The sequence below is a fragment of the Salmo trutta genome, chromosome 29, assembly GCF_901001165.1.
Source record: "Salmo trutta chromosome 29, fSalTru1.1, whole genome shotgun sequence".
Lineage (NCBI taxonomy): Eukaryota > Metazoa > Chordata > Actinopteri > Salmoniformes > Salmonidae > Salmo > Salmo trutta.
The window spans coordinates 39,234,279-39,254,580 of NC_042985.1; the positions used below are offsets into that span (position 1 = coordinate 39,234,279).

The window sequence follows — 20,302 nt, forward strand, 5'->3', positions numbered from 1 at the left end:
GAGGAGGAAAATTAAGTGGATATATTGAAGCAACATCTTAAGACAGCAGTCAGGAAGTAAAAGCTTGGTTGCAAATGGGTCTTCCAAATGGACAATGACCCCAAGCATACTTCCAAAGTCGTGGCAAAATGGCTTAAGGACAACAAGTCAAGGTATTGGAGTGGCCATCACAAAGCCCTGACCTCAATCCTATAGACAATTTGTGGGCAGAACTGAAAAAGTGTGTGCGAGCAAGGAGGCCTACAATCCTGACTCAGTTACACCAGCTCTGTCAGGAGGAATGGGCCAAAATTCACCCAACTTATTGTGGGAAGCTTGTGGAAGGCTACCCGAAACGTTTGACCCAAGTTAAACAATTTAAATGCAATGCTACCAAATACTAATTGAGTGTATGTAAACGTCTGACCCACTGGGAATGTGATGAAAGAAATAAAAGGTTAAATAAATCATTCTCTCTACTATTACTTTGACATTTCCCATTCTTAAAATGAAGTGGGGATCCTAACTGAGCTAAGACAGGGAATGTTTACTAGGATTGAATGTCAGGAATTGTGAAACTGAGTTTAAATGTATTTGGCTAAGGTGTATGTAAACTTCCAACTTCAACTGTATATAACATACTAATCAGGGGGAATGGGAACCAGGTGTATGTAATGAGACAAGACAGTCCGGGGTTGGTGGTAAGGAATCCAGCTCAGTGACGCCTAGAAAGCCAGTGATGTAGACCTCCAGAGCTGGTGAATGGAATGAGCAGCAGTACCGGGGGATCCGTGACAAGGACATATAAGAAAGCTTAAGAAATATATTTTTTTAGCTTTAGACTAGTCCCGGGACACTTGTAAAGCAAAACGGAGAACACAATCATGTTCGTGAAAGTCTCCCCTTTCTACAGTGGGGTCACATTACTGTCGTTTTAACTCAAACTGTTCAGATGCTACAGACAAATGATGGCACACCAGCGTTACCGAATTCAGATGAGTCCCGTGGGGTTTGTGTAGGTCGTAAAGCAAAACGGAGAACACCATCGTGTTCGTGAGAGTCTCCTCTTTCTATAGAGTGTTCATAATAGTTTGTAACCATTTTTAACCGTTAGAATGCTACAAACACATGCTTTTTCATGAGAAGGCCAATTTTCAGGATGTCTCCAGGTCTGACAAACAGAGCTGTAGCTCTGTCACTTTCCACCGCAGATGCGGAAGGGTGACTTAGGCAGATTGAGACGCAGCCCATGCAAAAAAAAAACACATCTCTAGCTTAAACTGACAGATTTTGACGGGGATTTATGTTACTTAAATTGACGCACCGGAGTGTCAATAGATTAGGGGGTTTAAGGACCGGTTTCCCTGACACAGATTAAGCCTCTTCAATTGCCAGTGTAGAAATCCCCTACAATAACCCATGTGTAGCCTACAACATATTCAATTTTATTCACACTTAATAAACAATCAACAAACGTGAATTTGTTTGGTGACAGCAATACTACAGGCAAGACAAATTGTAGGCTATAACATGGGACACAACATTACAGTAACATCTAGATAAATACATTTGCTATATTGCTGACATGTAGGCCTATGTAATTAGATTGTAAGGATGTAAGGATAAATATGTTTTTAAGTTCTAAATAGTCATCCACCCAAAACAGTAAACATGCATTGATAATAACCAACGATAGACGGCTATATTTATGAGCATGTAGTGCCTTTCACTTCCAGAAAAACAGGTCTCACACAATGCTGTGGTTCCGACTTCAAGTTGCAGTTGCTGGTGAGGAGCAACTGGAGAAATTTACAGTCGACTGCAGTCGAAAGTTCATGACCTGTGATCATTTGGCTGTTGTAAAGGTCATGCAGTCGACATGTAGTTGCAAGTTGGACAATTGTATACCCATAATGCACCACACTTTGAAAGGCGGTGACCAACGTTGGTCAACGTCTTGACTGAAACTGATCCACTCGAACGCGCCCAATGTGTTCCATTGAGACCATTTCAACCAGTACCGGAGTGTGTTCGACAGGTCATTACAAACATTTCCGGAGTCTTAATGTTAACAGGAAAAAATGACAGGCACAAGCAAGAGTATGAAAGGGTCACAGGAGTAACATGAAAGCAATCAAGTGACAAGTGGATTTTGCACCACTCAAACGCAGAAAATAGATGGCTGAAAAAGACAGATCTTCAGGTGGGCTGGGCATGCGCGTTGCTACTGAAACTAATAGAGATAAAAAGTAATGACGTCTTTTTCTAGGCACTAACTCCGTCATGGTTCGTCGGACAAAGCCTATAGGGAAATTAATTCCGTTTTAGTATGGTTTTTGGATAAATGCCGAAAATAAGATATGTGGTAAACACAGGCTTAGGAGATCTTATACATTTTGTTCTATGAGATAATCTTCATCAGCTAACGTCTCTTTTTGTGTATTTCGAAGTGTTCACATAAAGCACATAAAGGCTTCATAATTTATAAAGGTAATGTTAACTAACTGATATTATCCCATAGAACAAAACGTATAAGATCTCCTAAACCTGTGTTCACTTCAGACCTTATTTTTGGCGTTTACCCCAAAATCCTATTCTTTCCCCATTCATTTTTCCCATAATGGCTGAATAAATCAGACGTTTTTAGGACTACAAGCTGGCGAGCTCTAAACTGAGGGGACCTTTACAGTAAACGAAAGTAAAGTATGACACAGGATATCGAAACCAAAGCTTTCTAGGTTATTGAATGTTCATTAGATATATTGTCTATACTTTATTTTAAATGCATAGTGGCACTTTTTTTCCTTGCCATTGATTGTCACAGAACCGCACTTGATTATTTATGGGTGCAAAACATCTGTACAATCTTACTATTTAGATGATCAGAATACTTGTATGTGTTTTGAAAATGTTTACACAGTTAAAACGTGTATCTTGTAAGCCCTTATATTCTTTTTTTAATACCTATTCTGTTTTGTACATCAGAGTCTATACTTTTCTTTTATTAAAAGGAGCAGTAATCTTGTATGAATGGGATGAGAAGTGAATTGTTTGAACCCGCCTATTAGAGACAACCAGGAAGTAAGAAGAGTGGTGAAGAGTGTGTGTAGAGCTCCTGGCATACCGGTTGTGGAAGTGGGTGAGACAACACACCACAAATACTGTCTGGCAACATGTCTCGACCTAATGGCAAGTACCATGAAGCTCTTCATAATAAACTAGCATTAGATAATAGATAATAATTATATCACTGCCTATGTAACTCATTGATGAGTGAGAGTATTGCGGATTTTAAATGGAAATGTGAAAGACAGACTACTCTCTTTGCTTTCGTCTCGTTACTTTCTCTTTTGCCATTGTGAATTTCAGTTTATTGTATAACTGACAACTGTTATCAAATGAAGGATTGCGTAATACAAAGGTAAATAGATTAAATAATACATATGAGAGTCACATTCAGGAATATAAGGCTGACTTTAACCCAGTCATAAATGATTGTAAAGGAAACAATCGTAGTTACTGGTAATGACAACAGTGAACTGGAGTGAACTGATGAGTCATACACTGAGTGTACAAAACATTAGGAACACCTGCTCTTTCCACGATATTAACTGACCAGGTGAATCCATGTGAAACCTTCAATCAGTGTAGGTGAAACCTTCAGTCAGTGTAGATGAAGCGGAGGAGACAGGTTAAAGAAAGGTTTTTTAAACCTTAAGGCAATTGAAACATGGATTGTGCATGTATGCCATTCAGAGGGTGATTTGGCAAAACAAATGATTTAAGTGCCTTTTAACTTTTATGGTAGAAGGTGCCAGACCCACCGGTTTGAGTGTGTCAGTAACTACAATGCTGCTGGGTTTTCATGCTCAACAGTTTCCTGTGTGTATAAAGAATTGTCCACCACCCAAAGGACGTCCATCCAACTTGAAACAACTGTGGAAGCATTGGAGTCAACATGGGCCAGCATCCCTGTGGAACGTTTTCAACACCTTGTAGAGTCCATGCCCCAACGAATTGAGGCTGTTCTGAGGGCAAAATGGGGTGCAACTCAATATTAGGAAGGTGTTCCTAATGTTTTGTAAATCAATGAGTCATACATTTACGCCTTATTTGTTTGTGTGGAAACCTCACACGTTAATTCAGTCTTGTAACTACTGTTGATAGGAGACTTCATAGATGTTGATGCTGTTGTGGATAGATTACAGATTAGAAAAGTGTATTAAGTGCCACTCCTCGGTATAACAACATTTCATTGTTTGTCCTGAATATATACTGCTTTAGCAGTGTGAAAGAGATGCTTTCTTGGCAAGGTCTCCCTAACATGTATGTCATTTTAGGTACTGGGCAGAGTAAGAAAGATTGGGACCTGTCTGGTAGAAAACTGAAGTCCGTCCCTCAGATTCTCCTGGAGCAGGCTTCCGAGGTCAGAAGGTTGGACCTCCAGAGGAACAAACTGAGACAGCTCAATTGGCTCTCGAACCTGGTAAACCTGAGAGAGCTCAACATCTCCAAGAACGAGCTGGTGGACTTTCCCCTAGAGATCAGATCTTTGAAACTTCTGGAGCGGCTCTACATGAACCAGAACAACATCAAGGTCATCCCTGAAGATGTCTTCCCTCATCTGGGGAAGCTACAGTTCCTCAAGCTCAGCACCAACCGTCTGGCCAAACTCCCGGTGGACCTGAGTCAATGCCACAGCCTCAGCTACCTCAACCTGTCCAATAACTGCCTGAAGAACCTCCGGGCACTGGTGGGGCTACCTAAACTCAAGGAGCTGTTCGTAGAACGGAATAGCCTGACTGAACTTCCTGCCCAGCTGTTCCAGAAGGGGAACTCGGAGCTGACCCTGTTCAAGGCCACAGGGAACCCGCTGAGTACCCCCCCAGAGGAGGTGTGTGACGGAGGAGTGAGGGACATTCAGAGCTACTTCGCCATGATGGAGGAGGAAGGCCCTGACACGCACACCACAGCCTGGACAGTCAAGACCATGTTCCTGGGTTCCTCCATGGCTGGAAAGTCCACGCTGTGTCGTAGCCTGAAGCGGGGGATGGCTGTGAGTGTAGATGAGGAGGACAGAACGGAGGGGATAGAGATCAGTGAGATGGATATGGAGGGGATCCGGTTCCTATTCTGGGACTTCGCAGGGCAGGAAGAATACTACCTGACGCATCACGTCTTCATCACCCCCAGAGCCCTCGTTATCCTCGCTGTTGATTTGGCCAGGTAAACATGTCAGTTGATGGAGATCACTGTGCACAACGTGTTCATTTGTGGGAAACTGACATTTGTCATTTAACAGAGTCTTTTAGTCTTCTAATATTTTCATCAACAGATAGTTTCGAAGATCATTTGATAATGTTTTATTGATAGTACAGTATATTGATGAATATAGTTTGTTGGTTTTACTGACTTGGGCATGACCTTGCCTTACATGTCAAAATGTGTCTTTGTAATGTCTCAGCTACAACATGGAAGACCCCCAGTCTTACAAAGAGAAGGTGTGTTTCTGGATCAATAACATCCAGCTTCGCGTCCCTGCCTCTGTGGTCTTACTGGTGGGAACTCATTGTGACCAGTGTCAAGACCAAGATGAGGTGATGGAGAAGAAGAGACACATCGAGGAGAATGTTCGAGTCATGCTCAAAGAAAGGAAGGAGGTTTTACAACTACAGCAGAAGAACCTGAAGGGCAATACAGACCCCTCTCTGTTTTCTCAACAGATGTGCGAACTTGACCGGCTTATGGAGTATCATTTACAGGTATTGTGTCCTAATTTGAGTTTTGTAAAGAGTGTTTGCTCTTTGAAATGGCCTAACATTTGATCTGCAAGTATATTAATTGGTTTCTACTGTGTTTGCAGGTCCTGGAACTTGTACCTATTGACTGCACTATGCATGAGGACATTGTCAAGCTCAAGGAGCAAATTGTGAGGCATATCTTAACAAAGGATACATTCCCATGTGCTGAAAGGACCCTGCCCAAAAGCTACAAAGACGTTGAGTTAGCCATTTATGACCTAGTGGAACACAACCAAATACCTCAACACGGTAAGTTATTTCAAGTATAAAAAAAAATCCACAGCTTTTGAATTGTAATTTTATAATTAACTTTCTCAAATTACTGAATTGAAATGAAATCAACTTCAACCCTGTTAATTGCATTTTTAATAATTATATTATCAATACTGACATATGTCCATGTTAGGACAGTCAAACTGTGCTTGTCCTAATATCGACACAATGAGGTATGTACCGAATTATAACTCGGTCACATTACTCTAATCAGACGTCTCTTTTCCTCAACACCAGGAATAGTTTGTTTTGATGACCTTCTGAGTGGCCTCAGTCTGCACCTTGAGTTGGGCGAGGAGAACATCCACTCCATCCTACGCTACCTTCATCGTATCGGCATCATCGTGTGGTACGAGGAGATCCCTGCTCTGAAGGATAGGGTGTTCGTTCAGCCATCTTTTCTCATCTCACTCTTCAAGGTGAGACCTGAGGGCGACGGAAGTAAAACCTCTGAATTAGTGATCAATGATACCTGGTCCAGGAGAGCTACAGGGGTATGGAGGCTTTTTGCCCAGTATTTGAAAAATGTATACTCTCAATTAGTTGAATCAGGTACCTTTGTGCTGGGCTAGAGCAAGACCTGGTATTTCCTGTCCCTGTAGCTCTCCAGGAACAGGTTAAGTGTGCTTTGAGTACAGCAGTATGCGCAAGTATTCACCCCCCTTGGCATTTGTCTGATTTTGTTGTATTACAACCTGAAATTAAAATAGATTTTTGGGGGGTTTGTATCATTTGATTTACACAACATGCCTACCACTTTGAAGAGGAAAGATATTTTTTATTGTGAAACAAACAAGAAATAAGCATGCATAACTATTCACCCCCCCAAAGTCAATACTTTGTAGAACCACTTTTTGCAGCAATTACAACTGCAAGTCTCTTGGGGTGTCTCTATAAGCTTGGCACATCTAGCCACTGGGATTTTTGCCCATTCTCCAAGACAAAACTGCTCCAGCTCCTTCAAGTTGGATGGGTTCCGCTGGTGTACAGAAATCTTTGTCATACCACAGATTCTCAATTGGATTGAGGTCTGGGCTTTGAATAGGCCATTCCAAGACATTTAAATGTTTCCCCTTAAACCACTCGAGTGTTGCTTTAGCAGTATGCTTAGGTTCATTGTCCTGCTGTAAGGTGAACCTCCATCCCAGTCTCAAATCTCTGGAAGACTGAAACAAGTTTCCCTCAAGAATTTCCCTGTATTTAGAGCCATCCATCATTCCAGACATAGCGTTTTCCTTGATGGCCAAAAAGCTACATTTTAGTCTCATCTGACCAGAGTACCTCTTCCATATGTTTGGAAGTCTCATGCTTATTATTTTTTAGCCACTCTTTCGTAAAGCCCAGCTCTGTGGAGTGTACGGCTTAAAGTGGTCCTATGGACTAATAAGTCAAATCTCCGCTGTGGAGCTTTGCAGCTCCTTTAGGGTTGTCTTTGGTCTCTTTGTTGCCTCTCTGATTAATACCCTCCTTGCCTGGTCCATGAGTTTTGGTGGGCGGCCCTCTTTTGGCAGGTTTGTTGTGGTGCCATGTTCTTTCCATTTTTTAATAATGGATTTAATGGTGCTCCATTTAAATGACAGGTTGTAATGCAACAAAATAGGAAAAATGCCAAGAGGGGTGAATACTTTTGCAAGGCACTGTAGGTGGCACAATTAAGTAGCAAAGAGAACATGCTGTAATCTATTTGAATTACGGTGTTGTATTTAAAGTCTTCTCCAGTACGGTGTCCATATCAGGACAACATCATATGTCCATGAAAGTTGCGTCAGAGTCACTCTGACTGCTGTCCTAATATGGACACCGTACTCCTATTACCAACGTCTCTCCTTTCCCCTAACCCAGACCATCGTGAGACACGACCTGGTCAAGCAGATGGAGGCCATCCCCAGAGACGAGCTGCGGCAAGAGGGCAACCTGTTGGTCCACCGGAGCATGTGGGTGGATGACTTCAAGGAGAAGGGTACCCTGCACAACGCGGCCACACGGATCCTGGTACGCAGAGAACTGAGGCGGCTGCGGCTGGACGAGGAAGATCTGGTGGAGGAGGTGGTGGGGAGTAAGACTAAGGAGGGGACGCTACTTAGCCTCCTGCAGCACTTTGAGGTCTGTCTCCCAGCTAAGGTGGGTAGTCCCCTGAACCCGGCGGCCCCGGAGTTCAAACCCGGGGAGAAGCAGTGGAAGTCATCCAACTTGGCCAGGGGTGATCTGGACGGAGCATGTCTCTTCCCCAGCTACCTGCAGGACAATCAAATGGTGGTGAAGATGTGGGGAGAAGACAAGCTGGACGATATAAATGTCTGTGTTTACTTTCTACCTGAGATCCCTCATGGCTTTTTCCACAGGTAGCATTGGAATCTAGTCTACCATTTCATTGTCCTGATGTTTCACTTTAATTGTCACAAATGATCCTAAATAAATATTTATGTGCAGTTTATATGGTTTTATAGATAAAATATGTGGTTATTTACGACATTTATTTGTATTTCAGGCTGGTCATCAAGACGTGCTCCCTGTACCCGACTCACTGGATAGGGAAGGACCACTGCCTGCTCAGCTCTGGAGACAAACTGGTGCTGATGAGAGAGAACAATAAAGATGGAGACAATGAAGATGGAGATCAACACATACAGATTCGCTGCAAGAGACCTGAGACCAGCGGTACAGTATGCTATTCCTCTATTTCATCTGGAGAGGCAAATTAATGAGAATATGGGGTAAATTCAATCAGTCTGCATAGTAAGAAAAGTGCTCGTAAGGACCAGCTGATCACTTTTAGTTTAAATAATGTCCCATACTTGGTGTTCAGAAATAGTTCCCAAACCGTCTTATGCAACACTTTGAAGACGTCTTCAAACATTCAAAACATGAAACAGAATTTTTTTTTATTTGAAGGGCGACTGCGCTTCCTGATTTGGCCTTGTTTTTAATCCATGCATATTAAGAAATGGCTGAAGGCAAATAAGACTTGTCTTAGGGCGTGGTTTGATGTGAGTGTGCTTTGGGTGTGTTTGCCATTCAATCACAATAAACAAGTGCAGTAGTGAGTACAGCGAGGTAAGCTAAGCTAGCTTTGTTATGGAGCGAACAAAGTTTTGAAGTTGAGGACTTCTCCCCTCCCGACTGACTCGCCATCTCAAGATAGTCAGCTAATTCAGTTCTATGTGTAGGCTAAAGCCTGCGCTGACCTTGTGTTTACCCAAGCTGGTCTGGGCTCCAGAGTGACACAGCGGTCTGAGGCACTGCATTTCAGTGCAAGAGGTCCAGTCCAGTCCCTGGTTCAAATCCAGGCTGTATCACATCTGGACGTGATTGGGAGTCCCATAGAGCAGAGCATAATTGGCCCAGCGTCGTCCGGGTTTGGCCGGGGTAGGCTGTCATTGTAAATAATAATTTGTTCTGACTTGCCAAGTTAAATAAAGGTAAAATAAAAAAAGCTGAGGGCAGCTACCTAGCATTGCTTGGTGATAGCTGCAGCTGGCTATCCGATCTAGCTGATATTTCTCTGTCAAATCGGTTATGGCAAGTGCCAGTGTCTGGTATGTGTTTCATGAGACACCTGCTCTACAACGCCTTGCTACGAAAGAAGCTTGCAACTTAATTTCAACGTTTCATCACATCATGTAAATACATGTTACAATGGAAACGATATCAACCACTGCAAGTTGAATGCCCGCGGTCTTCAGTCAGATCAGCTGTCCTACAACACAATATTCTATAACTGCCTCATCTCTTATGTCCACTGTTAGATATTTCCCGTGAGACAAATCCCAGAACTAATATCCCTACAGGTGTTGTCTACATGTGGACATTGCACAAACATCACCCAGCTTGAGTGTACATGCAGTACATCAACAACAACAACAAATCGATGGATGTGTTTGTGTTAAAGACCAAATATTTTCTATGTAAAAATCATATGGATGTTCTTATAAATACAGTTTGCCTACACTTTACCTAACAAATCAAAATCCGTTGTGTTTAGAGTACAACTTCATCAGTGTAACCAGAACTAGAATGGCATTTCTATGGTCTATTCCCAAAATGTAATGATTTGGCAGTCTAACACACTAACATGCACAACTCTCTGGGTGAGGTTCTGTCTTCAAGTCTCCAGGGAGTGATGAAGACCCTTCCATTTATGTCATGTATTACAGGTTATGGACATGTGCAGTCGGCAGGGTTGGGCAGTAACGGATTACATGTAATCCGTTACATGTAAAGGATTAAAAATAATAATAACGGTAACTGTAATCTGTTACGTTACTAGCAAAAATATTGTAATCAGATTACAGATACTTTTGAAAAACTAGGTGATTACTTCGAGGATTACTTTTAAATTCAGAAAGGATGTTTGCGAAACAAAATCTTTGACACTTCTCTGTTTTCTCAATGACATTCAAATCAGCATTGAAAAAAGGAGCAAGTTTAAGTTTGTTCCACCTGAGCGAGTCTGACCACAAGTCAGAGACCATTATGATGACGCCAAATGTGTTTGATGGGTCGCGGGAAAAGAGCAGGAATAGGCTTTTGTAGGCTACAGTCCAAGCTATGTCTTCCAATGGTGCGACTGCTGTCGGCATACAAAGATTATCCAACTTGAATAAATGCTTGGAGGTAAGGATGACATCAGTGGCGTAGTCTATGGCGATACGGATATCACTTATTATTGATATCTACCTAGCGCTTTGATGTGAATCACACTGCTGCTCTCTCATTTAGGTATTTGCGCCTTACGGACTGTGGTTGTTGTGGATGGCTGTTCACAAATCTAAATGTATATTTGAACCCAATAATGGTTGAATTCAAGAGGTTTAAGCTGCCTATCAATCTTTGTTTTTGAAACCAGTGGACAGCCAGTGAAAAATACGCTCTTGCAACAGCTGAATACTATTGTGTCGATCCCAGCCTATGGAATAAAAGTGGGGCTTTTATTGCTCAATCTAATTCATGCTGATAAAATAAATTAATTCATAGGCCTAATGGACACATGCTCAAACGAGCACATTTTTGATAGACTGAAAGGGGCAATCTGTCGTTGCTACATCCATTTTTGGGACTTATAAATTAATTATGTATATAATAATTTGATTCCTTAACTTATGAGCTAAGTTCAACTGTCACACTCCATGAGAACCCAAAATATAAGCTTGTTTTTCTCCAATGTTTGTAAACATTGTAAATGTGAACAAACACTGTATAGCCCCAACATGGTTAAAATATAAATGTTGATATCATTTCATCCACAGTCTATTAATCTGTGAGTGGTTACATTTCTCCAGGCCCATCACTCAGCTTTTTACCAAAACAGAGGCGGGGCACCATTTTGTTATTGTTTCATCTGTGGACTTGCCCTTTAAACAGCTGCATATTATCAAGATATAAAAGTGTCACCAACAAAAAGGTAAACCAAACAATAGGCCTATAGCAAATGCGGCATATGGCATTCATTTTTCACATGTACTTGTAAATGCCACTTTTCAGTAGTGCTCAAAGCATGCCATTCCATGAGCGCAGCATTTATTTTTCAACTCGAATCAATGAGCCCAATCAGTCCTCCATGACAACAAAATCATAAACAACAGAGTAGGGCTGGCTAATACGTCTGTAGTTGTTGGGTTAGGCTCAGGTAAAACAATGGCTAATCTATACTTCCATATTTCAAAGTCCTATTCTTGAAGATCAAGGGGTATAAGATTTATTGAAATGACTGGAATTCGGATTTATCTTTACATTAAAAACCTAATTCTAACTTATAACTTTATCGTATTATTATATGTAGTAGAAGGCGATGGGTTAGACGAAGCCTACATAACCAACCCATAAAGTAAAATGTAACGTCCATATTTGGCCAGCTATGTAAACTTTAACATTGATTTATCCTGCAATACAGTAGATGTCGTTCAATTGGTAACACACATTTTTGTCTTCTTCTAATGCCTCTTAATATGAAAGTAATCTAAAAGTAACTGAATGTAATCCGATTTGGGTAATCCAAAAGTTACGTTGCTGATTACAATTTTGGACAGGTAACTAGTAAGTAACGGATTACATTTAGAAAGTAACCTACCCAACCCTGCTAGTCAGGTGGCAGGAGGGGAGGAGTGCATGACACTCCATTCTGGATATGTCAGAGTTTGCCTCATGGGTCCAACAGGCAGAGTTAAATAACTACAAGCAGATGTGAGATTTACATTTACATTTAAGTCATTTAGCAGACGCTCTTATCCAGAGCGACTTACAAATTGGTGCATTCACCTTATGATATCCAGTGGAACAACCACTTTACAATAGTGCATCTAAATCTGAGATGCGGAAGGATAGCACTCTTCGGATACTGAGTAGCCTACAGAGTAATATGAGAAGAATGCAATTGCTGAACTTATGTAGATATTCTAAAGAAAGTGTTTGATAATGTTAAAGTGTAACAGTACCATGTACAGTGGGGGAAAAAAGTATTTGATCCCCTGCTGATTTTGTACGTTTGCCCACTTACAAAGAAATGATCAGTCTATAATTTTAATGGTAGGTTTATATGAACAGTGAGAGACAGAATAACAACACAAAAATCTAGAAAAACGCATGTCAAAAATGTTATAAATTGATTTGCATTTTAATGAGGGAAATAAGTATTTGACCCCCTCTGCAAAACATGACTTAGTACTTGGTGGCAAAACCCTTGTTGGCAATCACAGAGGTCAGACGTTTCTTGTAGTTGGCCACCAGGTTTGCACACATCTCAGGAGGGATTTTGTCCCACTCCTCTTTGCAGATCTTCTCCAAGTCATTAAGGTTTCAAGGCTGACGTTTGGCAACTTGAACCTTCAGCTCCCTCCACAGATTTTCTTTGTGATTAAGGTCTGGAGACTGGCTAGGCCACTCCAGGACCTTAATGTTCTTCTTCTTGAGCCACTCCTTTGTTGCCTTGGCCATGTGTTTTGGGTCATTGTCATGCTGGAATACCCATCCACGACCCATTTTCAATGCCCTGGCTGAGGGAAGGAGGTTCTCACCCAAGATTTGACAGTACATGGCCCTGTCAAATGATGCGGTGAAGTTGTCCTGTCCCCTTAGCAGAAAAACACCCCCAAAGCATAATGTTTCCACCTCCATGTTTGACGGTGGAGATGGTGTTCTTGGAGTCATAGGCAGCATTCCTCCTCCTCCAAACATGCCAAAGAGCTCCATTTTGGTCTCATCTGACCACAACAATTTCATCAGTTGTCCTCTGACTCATTCAGATGTTCATTGGTAAACTTCAGACGGGCATGTATATGTGTTCTTGAGCAGGGGGACCTTGCGGGCGCTGCAGGATTTCAGTCCTTCACGGCGTAGTGTGTTACCAATTGTTTTTTTGGTGACTATGGTCCCAGCTGCCTTGAGATCATTGACAAGATCCTCCCGTGTAGTTCTGGGCTGATTCCTCACCGTTCTCATGATCATTGCAACTCCACGAGGTGAGATCTTGCATGGAGCCCCAGGCCGAGGGATATTGACAGTTCTTTTGTGTTTCTTCCATTTGCGAATAATCGCACCAAATGTTGTCACCTTCTCACCAAGCTGCTTGGCGATGGTCTTGTAGCCCATTCCAGCCTTGTGTAGGTCTACAATCTTGTCCCTGACATCCTTGGAGAGCTCTTTGGTCTTGGCCATGGTGGAGAGTATGGAATCTGATTGATTGATTGCTTCTGTGGACAGGTGTCTTTTATACAGGTAACAAGCTGCGGTTAGGAGCACTCCCTTTAAGAGTGTGCTCCTGATCTCAGCTCATTATCTGTATAAAAGACACCTGGAAGCCAGAAATCTTTCTGATTGAGAGGGGGTCAAATACTTATTTCCCTCATTAAAATGCAAATCAATTTATAACATTTTTAACATGCGTTTTTCTGGATTTTTTTGGTGTTATTCTGTCTCTCACTGTTCAAATAAACCTAAGATTAAAGTTATAGACTGATCATTTCTTTGTCAGTGGGCAAACATACAAAATCAGCAGGGGATCAAATACTTTTTCCCCCCACTGTAGCATATACCATCGTTCACATAATACTGTGGAAGCAGTGCTCTGCTAATATAACAATGTGTAAATATTACACTTGTCTTCCATCTTTTATTGTCATTCACAGCCGATACAGATACTGTACCTATCAACATTTTGTTTGGTGGAGCTGGAGCTACCTTGCCAAACATGTCAGCTGTCATACACTGCATGACCAAAAGTATGTGGACACTAATGCCATAAGAGCATTAGTGAGGTCGGGCACTGATGTTGAGCAATTAAGCCTGGCTCGCAGTCGGCGTTCCAATTCATCTCAAAGGTGTTCGATGGGGTTCACGTCAGGGGTCTGTGCAGGCCAATCAAGTTCTTCCACACCGATCTCGACAAACCATTTCTGTATGGACCTGAACCCCATCGGGGGTATTGTTATGCTGAAACATGAAAGGGCCTTCCCCAAACTGTTGCCACGAAGTTGGAAGCACAGAATCGTCTAAAATACCATTGTATGCTGTAGCGTTAAGATTTCCCTTCACTGGAACTAAGGGGCCTAGTCCGAACCATGAAAAACAGACCCAGACTATTATTCCTCCTCCACCAAACTTTACAGTTGGCACTATGCATTGAGGCAGGTAGCGTTCTCCTGGTATCTGCCAAACCCAGATTAATCTGTCAGACTGCCAGATGGTGAAACGTGATTCATCGCTCCAGAGAACGCGCTTACACTGCTCCAGAGTCCAATGGCGGCAGGCTTTACACCACTCCAGCTGACGCTTGGCGTTGCGCATGGGGATCTTAGGCTTGTGTGTGGCTCCTCGGCCATGTATACCCATTTCATGAAGCTCCCGATGAACAGTTCTTGTGCTGACGTTGCTTCTAGAGGCAGTTTGGAACTCGGTAGTGAGTGTTGCAACCAAGGACAGATGATTTTTACGCGCTACGCCCTTCAGCACTCAGCAGTCCCGTTCTGTGAGTTTGTGTGGCCTACCACTTCGCAACTTCGTTGTTGCTCTTAGACGTTTCCACTTCATAATAACAGCACTTACAGTTGACCGGGGCAGCTCTTGCAGGACAGATATTTGACGAACTGACTTGTTGGAAAGGTGGCATCCTATGACAGTGCCACATTGAAAGTCAATGAACTCTTCAGTAAGGCCATTCAGTAAGGCCAATGTTTGTCTATGGAGATTGCATGGCTGTGTGCTCGATTTTATACACCTGTGTGACTGAAATAGTGTGACTGAAATAGCCAATCCCACTAATTTGAAGGGGTGTCCACATACTCTTGTGTGTATATATAGTGTGTCTTCCTGTATGGTGTTAACAGTGCCAGTAGATCAGCTCCAGGCCCCTCTCGTCACAGATACTGGTCATGAAGGAGCCTGACTTACAGATCTGACCCAGCTCCTAATACAGAGAAAGAGAGGGAGAGAGTGAAAGACTGTCACCATATGATCATGGAAGCCAACAGTAAACACACGGTTGAACACAGCCAATCAGAGATTATGATTCACAGCTAATTCACAAGGGACATGTCCCAGCATGGCACTAACTGGTTGACATTACTAACCCAGGCCCAGGAGTAGTCCATTGGATAAGGGGAACCTTACAACATACAAGACACAAACACACACACAGTACTAATTACATTATCAATCAATTTCCTCCATTATTCTGAAACAGGACTGGTGTCTGATCATTGCCTCCTTATCTGTTGTGCTTTTATCATTATTTTGTCCCTAGAAAATACACATGTAGAAAACACGCCCTCAAATGATAGCTAGTTTGATTATTTAGCAGGGATCTTACAGTAGCTAGTCAGTTTTAATAGTTGAATGGTGAAGTCAATGTGCTTGGTGTACATGTCCTGGAAAAGTTGACAGATCTTGTAACTATTAACTTTGATAGAAAGCTTAGCTAAATAAATAGAATCTTGAAACCGTGGAGAGCGAAACACCTATCCATTTACAGGTAGATTACCCTGATTCATTATTTAGTGATTTCGCAGTTTACATATTTATTCATGGCTCTACCAACTCCAGGAGAATCCTTTTTCAAATCATGCAAGAAAAAATATTTTACTTTATTTGGAATGGCAAACCAGATAAAGTTAAACAAGATTATTTATATAACAAACATGAGTTTGGAGGGTTAAAACTATTCAATATTAAGGCAATTAAACCTCTCACTTTAAGCCTCCATTGTACTGAAATTGTACCTAAATCCAAACTGGTCTTCCAACAAGCTACTAAGAGATGCCCATCCTATGTTTAAGAGTGGGCTCTGCCTTTTTGCAGATTAAAACCCTCACATTTTGGATTGACAATGGATCCTCCTTTTTAAATGAAGTCATTGGCTACAATTTAAATGTCATCCTCCAGAAAAAATCGATCTAATATTAAAGGCAATTAATATGGCTAATCTCCAATGTACTGATAGAGAAAAAAACAAGTGTTTCTTAGGAAAATTGTACAAGAGTATAATATTTATGAAGTACGGTAAAATTGTCATACAAGCAACTAAGAACAGTGTATGGAGTTGTATGTGCAATACAAAATTATAACCAACTCATAAGTATAAAGTTCTGCCATAAAATTGTAGGAGACAATGACTAAGAAGAAATTAATCAATTAGTCTGTCTGCCACTCATTAAAATCAAATAATGGCTTAAAATTATTAGTATGAATTGAAAAATGGATTAGTCTCACTTAGTCAAAAGGTTTGACAGATTGACGTATAAAATTCAAGTCAGTTGGGAACATGTCTTTGATGTCTCAATACCTTGGCATTGGGATTATAAACTGATATATAAAACAACAATTGACACATCAATCCATTAGTTTCAATTTAAATGATTATGGTATATAAAATACTTGCCATAAACAGAATCAATACAGCATCTTTTTCTGGTACTGTCCATCGGTGGCTCGCTTTTGGAGTCAGGTCCAGGAATGGTTGTTATGTCATAATATCAAAGTTCAGATGGACCTGCAATCTGTATTGCCAGGAGATCTGAAAAAACACAACCAATCAATGGGAAATATCATTATACTCTTGGGTAAAGTATTTATTTTTAGGGCAACATTGGTAGAAGTGTTACAAATAGGGAGGTTCAGGACCCTCATAAGACATCACAGTAAAATGGAGGGATGTATTGCAAAAATAAAAATGGCATTATACTGGGAAAGATGGGTTAATCTGTGGACATCAGCAGGTTGGAGTTAAGCTCAGAATGAATGGTGGATTGGCCGCTGTGGGTGAAAATCCAACACTTGTAGAAAGAGGAAATTAGGTATTAGGAATGCCTTCCTAATATTGAGTTGCACCCCATTTTGCCCTCAGAACAGCCTCAATTCGTCGGGGCATGGACTCTACAAGGTGTCGAAAGCGTTCCACAGGGACGCTGGCCCATGTTGACTCCAATGCTTCCCACAGTTGTGCCAAATTGGATGGGTGTCCTTTGGGTGGTGGACAATTCCTGATACACACGGGAAACTGTTGAGTGTGAAAAACCCAGCAGCATTGCAGTTCTTGACAAACTCAAACCAATATGCCTGGCATCTATTACCATACCCCGTTCAAAGACACTTAAATCTTTTGTCTTGCCCATTCACCCTATGAACGACACACACACACACACACACACACACACACACACACAAATACATGTCTCAATTGTCTCAAGGTTTAAAAATAATTTTTTAGCCTGTCTCCTCTCCTTCATCTACACTGATTGAAGTGGATTTAACAAGTGACATCAATAAGGGATCATAGCTTTCACCTTGTCAGTCTATGTCATGGAAAGAGCAGGTGTTCCTAATGATGTGTACACTCAATGTACAGTACGTATAATTTAAATACATGTACCGTATTTGTGAGCGGGAATAGCTGTAAGTAGCAGTAGAAGTATTGTTGTCCATTCGTTTACTCCAATCAGAGGAGGGATGGTAGGGTTAGAGAAAGTAAATAATGAAGAAAACATTTAATAAAATAAGGGGGATTAGAAATAATACAAACAGTTACATTGATAGAACCCCTGGAATACTACAGTTGATCTACGAGTTTAATTATTATTGTAAGTAAGCTGGCAACATGTATCACACATGTCGTTAGGTTTGCTTGATTATGAGCTAACGTTACCTAGCAGGAATCAAACCTGTCTTCATGTGTACCGCAAATCTGCCTCGCATTACACATTAGGGAGAGGCTATGTATTTAGCTAGTTACATCAAAGTATCATAGCGGCATAGCCAATAAAATAATGACATCTAGCTAGCTATAAACAAAACGTAGCAATTTACCAACAAGATTCCAGTCTCAGGTTTGATGGTAAACAGCCCAAGTAGAAGCTAGTTGGATGTAATCCATATTCTGAACTGCTCAAAATTGTTGAACAACTTTATAGAAACCCATTTTTACTAGAATAGCTTTTTCCCAAGTTCGTTTCACGTGACCCGGTGCCCCAGGTGCACAGAGTTTTCTCTATTTTTACCATTCCATTGGTCCTCCTAAGTAGAGGTCTTCACCCGCCTGGGGCACCGAGCCATAGAAAACGAACTCGCCCAGTCTTCTCACAGAAAACATTGCACCACAATGTGTTAATAGGCAAAATAGGACATGAATTGTTCACATAATTGTAATACAAACAAAACCCTCAAGTACAGTAAGTCATGTCGCAGTCACTAACCAAATTCCATTTTGGATGAGACTTCATAACCAAAATGATCCTATTTACACTTTGTAGTCAATTTGGAAACTAGAATAAATGTTTGACTCATATCGATGCCATAGACCGTTTTCAAAAAGAGAAATTGGTTTTCAAGGGCAGATGACATTTGAGCTCAAACTATATAGTAATGCTATGAAAACAAAATATTTAGTCCTAATGAGGAAAAACATTTAAAAGTAGTCACTAATGTGTTGTAAACAATTTCATCTCATTGACATCAGCATATTTATCTTTTTCCTGAAGAGTTCCGTCGTTCTTGGGATCTCTTCCTATCGGTGATGACAAAGCTAGTGTTGCTGTCTAGACAGTGGCCTGGCCTATCCCAACATGTCCACACCCCCTGTAAGGAGAAAGGTTGCACAGCCTACTTCGTCTGGAGAGACTGGCAGGACCTCTCAAACTCAGACATATATGACCTGTAAGCCAAATGTATCTAACGTAATTGTTATTTGTCTATTTGTCTATGCACAACTGTATTGTTATTATATTATTGCACTTATTTCAAATGATAATTATGTTGTTTCTCTATCAATACACTATTAAAATACTATTACAACTGAAGTGTGTGTGTGTGTGTGTGTGTGTGTGTGTGTGTGTGTGTGTGTGTTGAACAGTGTGCAGGAGGAAAAACAACTCTGCCGAAATGGACACACGCGACGGACCGAAATGCTTTTCCCAAAAGGTACCGTATGTTTTTAATCTTAAAGTAAGAGGGATTACCTACCGAATACAATTAATACTTCCCATTCAAATTCTGTGTTTTTTAGATCCTGTTGTCAACAAATCAAAAGGACAATGACCAGAACCTAGAAAGCAGAACTTCATTAGAGGGAGATGGTTTCTCTTTCAGTGATGTCTCCAAGTTGACTATCTTACAATCAAAACATTTTCCTTATATGCAACATCAAAATATTCACTCCTTACAGTTTGGGTTTAGGCTTGAGGTCTCATTTATATTCATATTCATGTTTCTCTCTCAATATTATGAAAGTATATATTTTTATATCCTACCACAGGGCAGCGCTCTTGATCCATTCTGATAAAAAGAATACTGATGTACAGCTACACAAAACTTCATTGCAGTCCAGATATCCACTTTTTGATGCCTTATCCTGATACCAAATAAATAATTTTAAGCCTCTGACATGACATAATCCATTTTTATTTGTAATATATTTTATTTATTTATTCAATACTTAATTCCAGATGTAGAATGTAATGGGTTACTTGATATCCAATTCATAAATTCAGAGTGCTGAACGTTTTCTATGAGGATTGTACAATTCAACAGTTTGTCTTCCATTAATTTCAGAACTGAATTGAAATGGAGTTAACCCAAGCCCTGATGTTTTTACACTGAAGGAATTCTCTGTATGTTCTATCCTGGGGGAGTGGTGCGCCTAACTGAATTACTGTGACTTCAGAAGGTATTCACGCCCCTTGACCTTTTCCACATTTTGTGGTATTACAACCTGAATTTAAAATGGATTACATTAAGATTTTGTGTCACTGGTTTACACACAATATCCC

At 41.0% G+C, this 20,302-nt stretch overlaps 1 protein-coding gene across 6 annotated transcripts; it reads left to right on the forward strand.

Moving 5' to 3' along the window:
* The first annotated feature begins 1,964 nt into the window (after positions 1–1,964).
* Positions 1,965–19,916, forward strand: si:ch211-210p4.6 (malignant fibrous histiocytoma-amplified sequence 1). 6 transcript variants are annotated; one of them, XM_029722182.1, is made up of 12 exons: positions 1,966–2,182; positions 2,617–2,677; positions 2,991–3,168; positions 4,320–5,205; positions 5,444–5,741; positions 5,843–6,029; positions 6,291–6,472; positions 7,896–8,395; positions 8,542–8,711; positions 19,016–19,190; positions 19,387–19,454; positions 19,540–19,916. In XM_029722182.1, the coding sequence occupies exons 3-12, from the start codon at positions 3,153–3,155 to the stop codon at positions 19,569–19,571; spliced, it is 2,514 nt and encodes an 837-aa protein (XP_029578042.1). In that variant the 5' UTR covers positions 1,966–2,182; positions 2,617–2,677; positions 2,991–3,152; the 3' UTR covers positions 19,572–19,916. The 6 variants fall into 6 exon arrangements, with proteins under 6 accessions (XP_029578040.1, XP_029578042.1, XP_029578041.1 ...); XM_029722181.1 differs by lacking the exon at positions 2,617–2,677; XM_029722185.1 differs by lacking the exon at positions 2,617–2,677 and having other exon boundaries at positions 3,048–3,168.
* Positions 19,917–20,302: the final 386 nt, after the last annotated feature.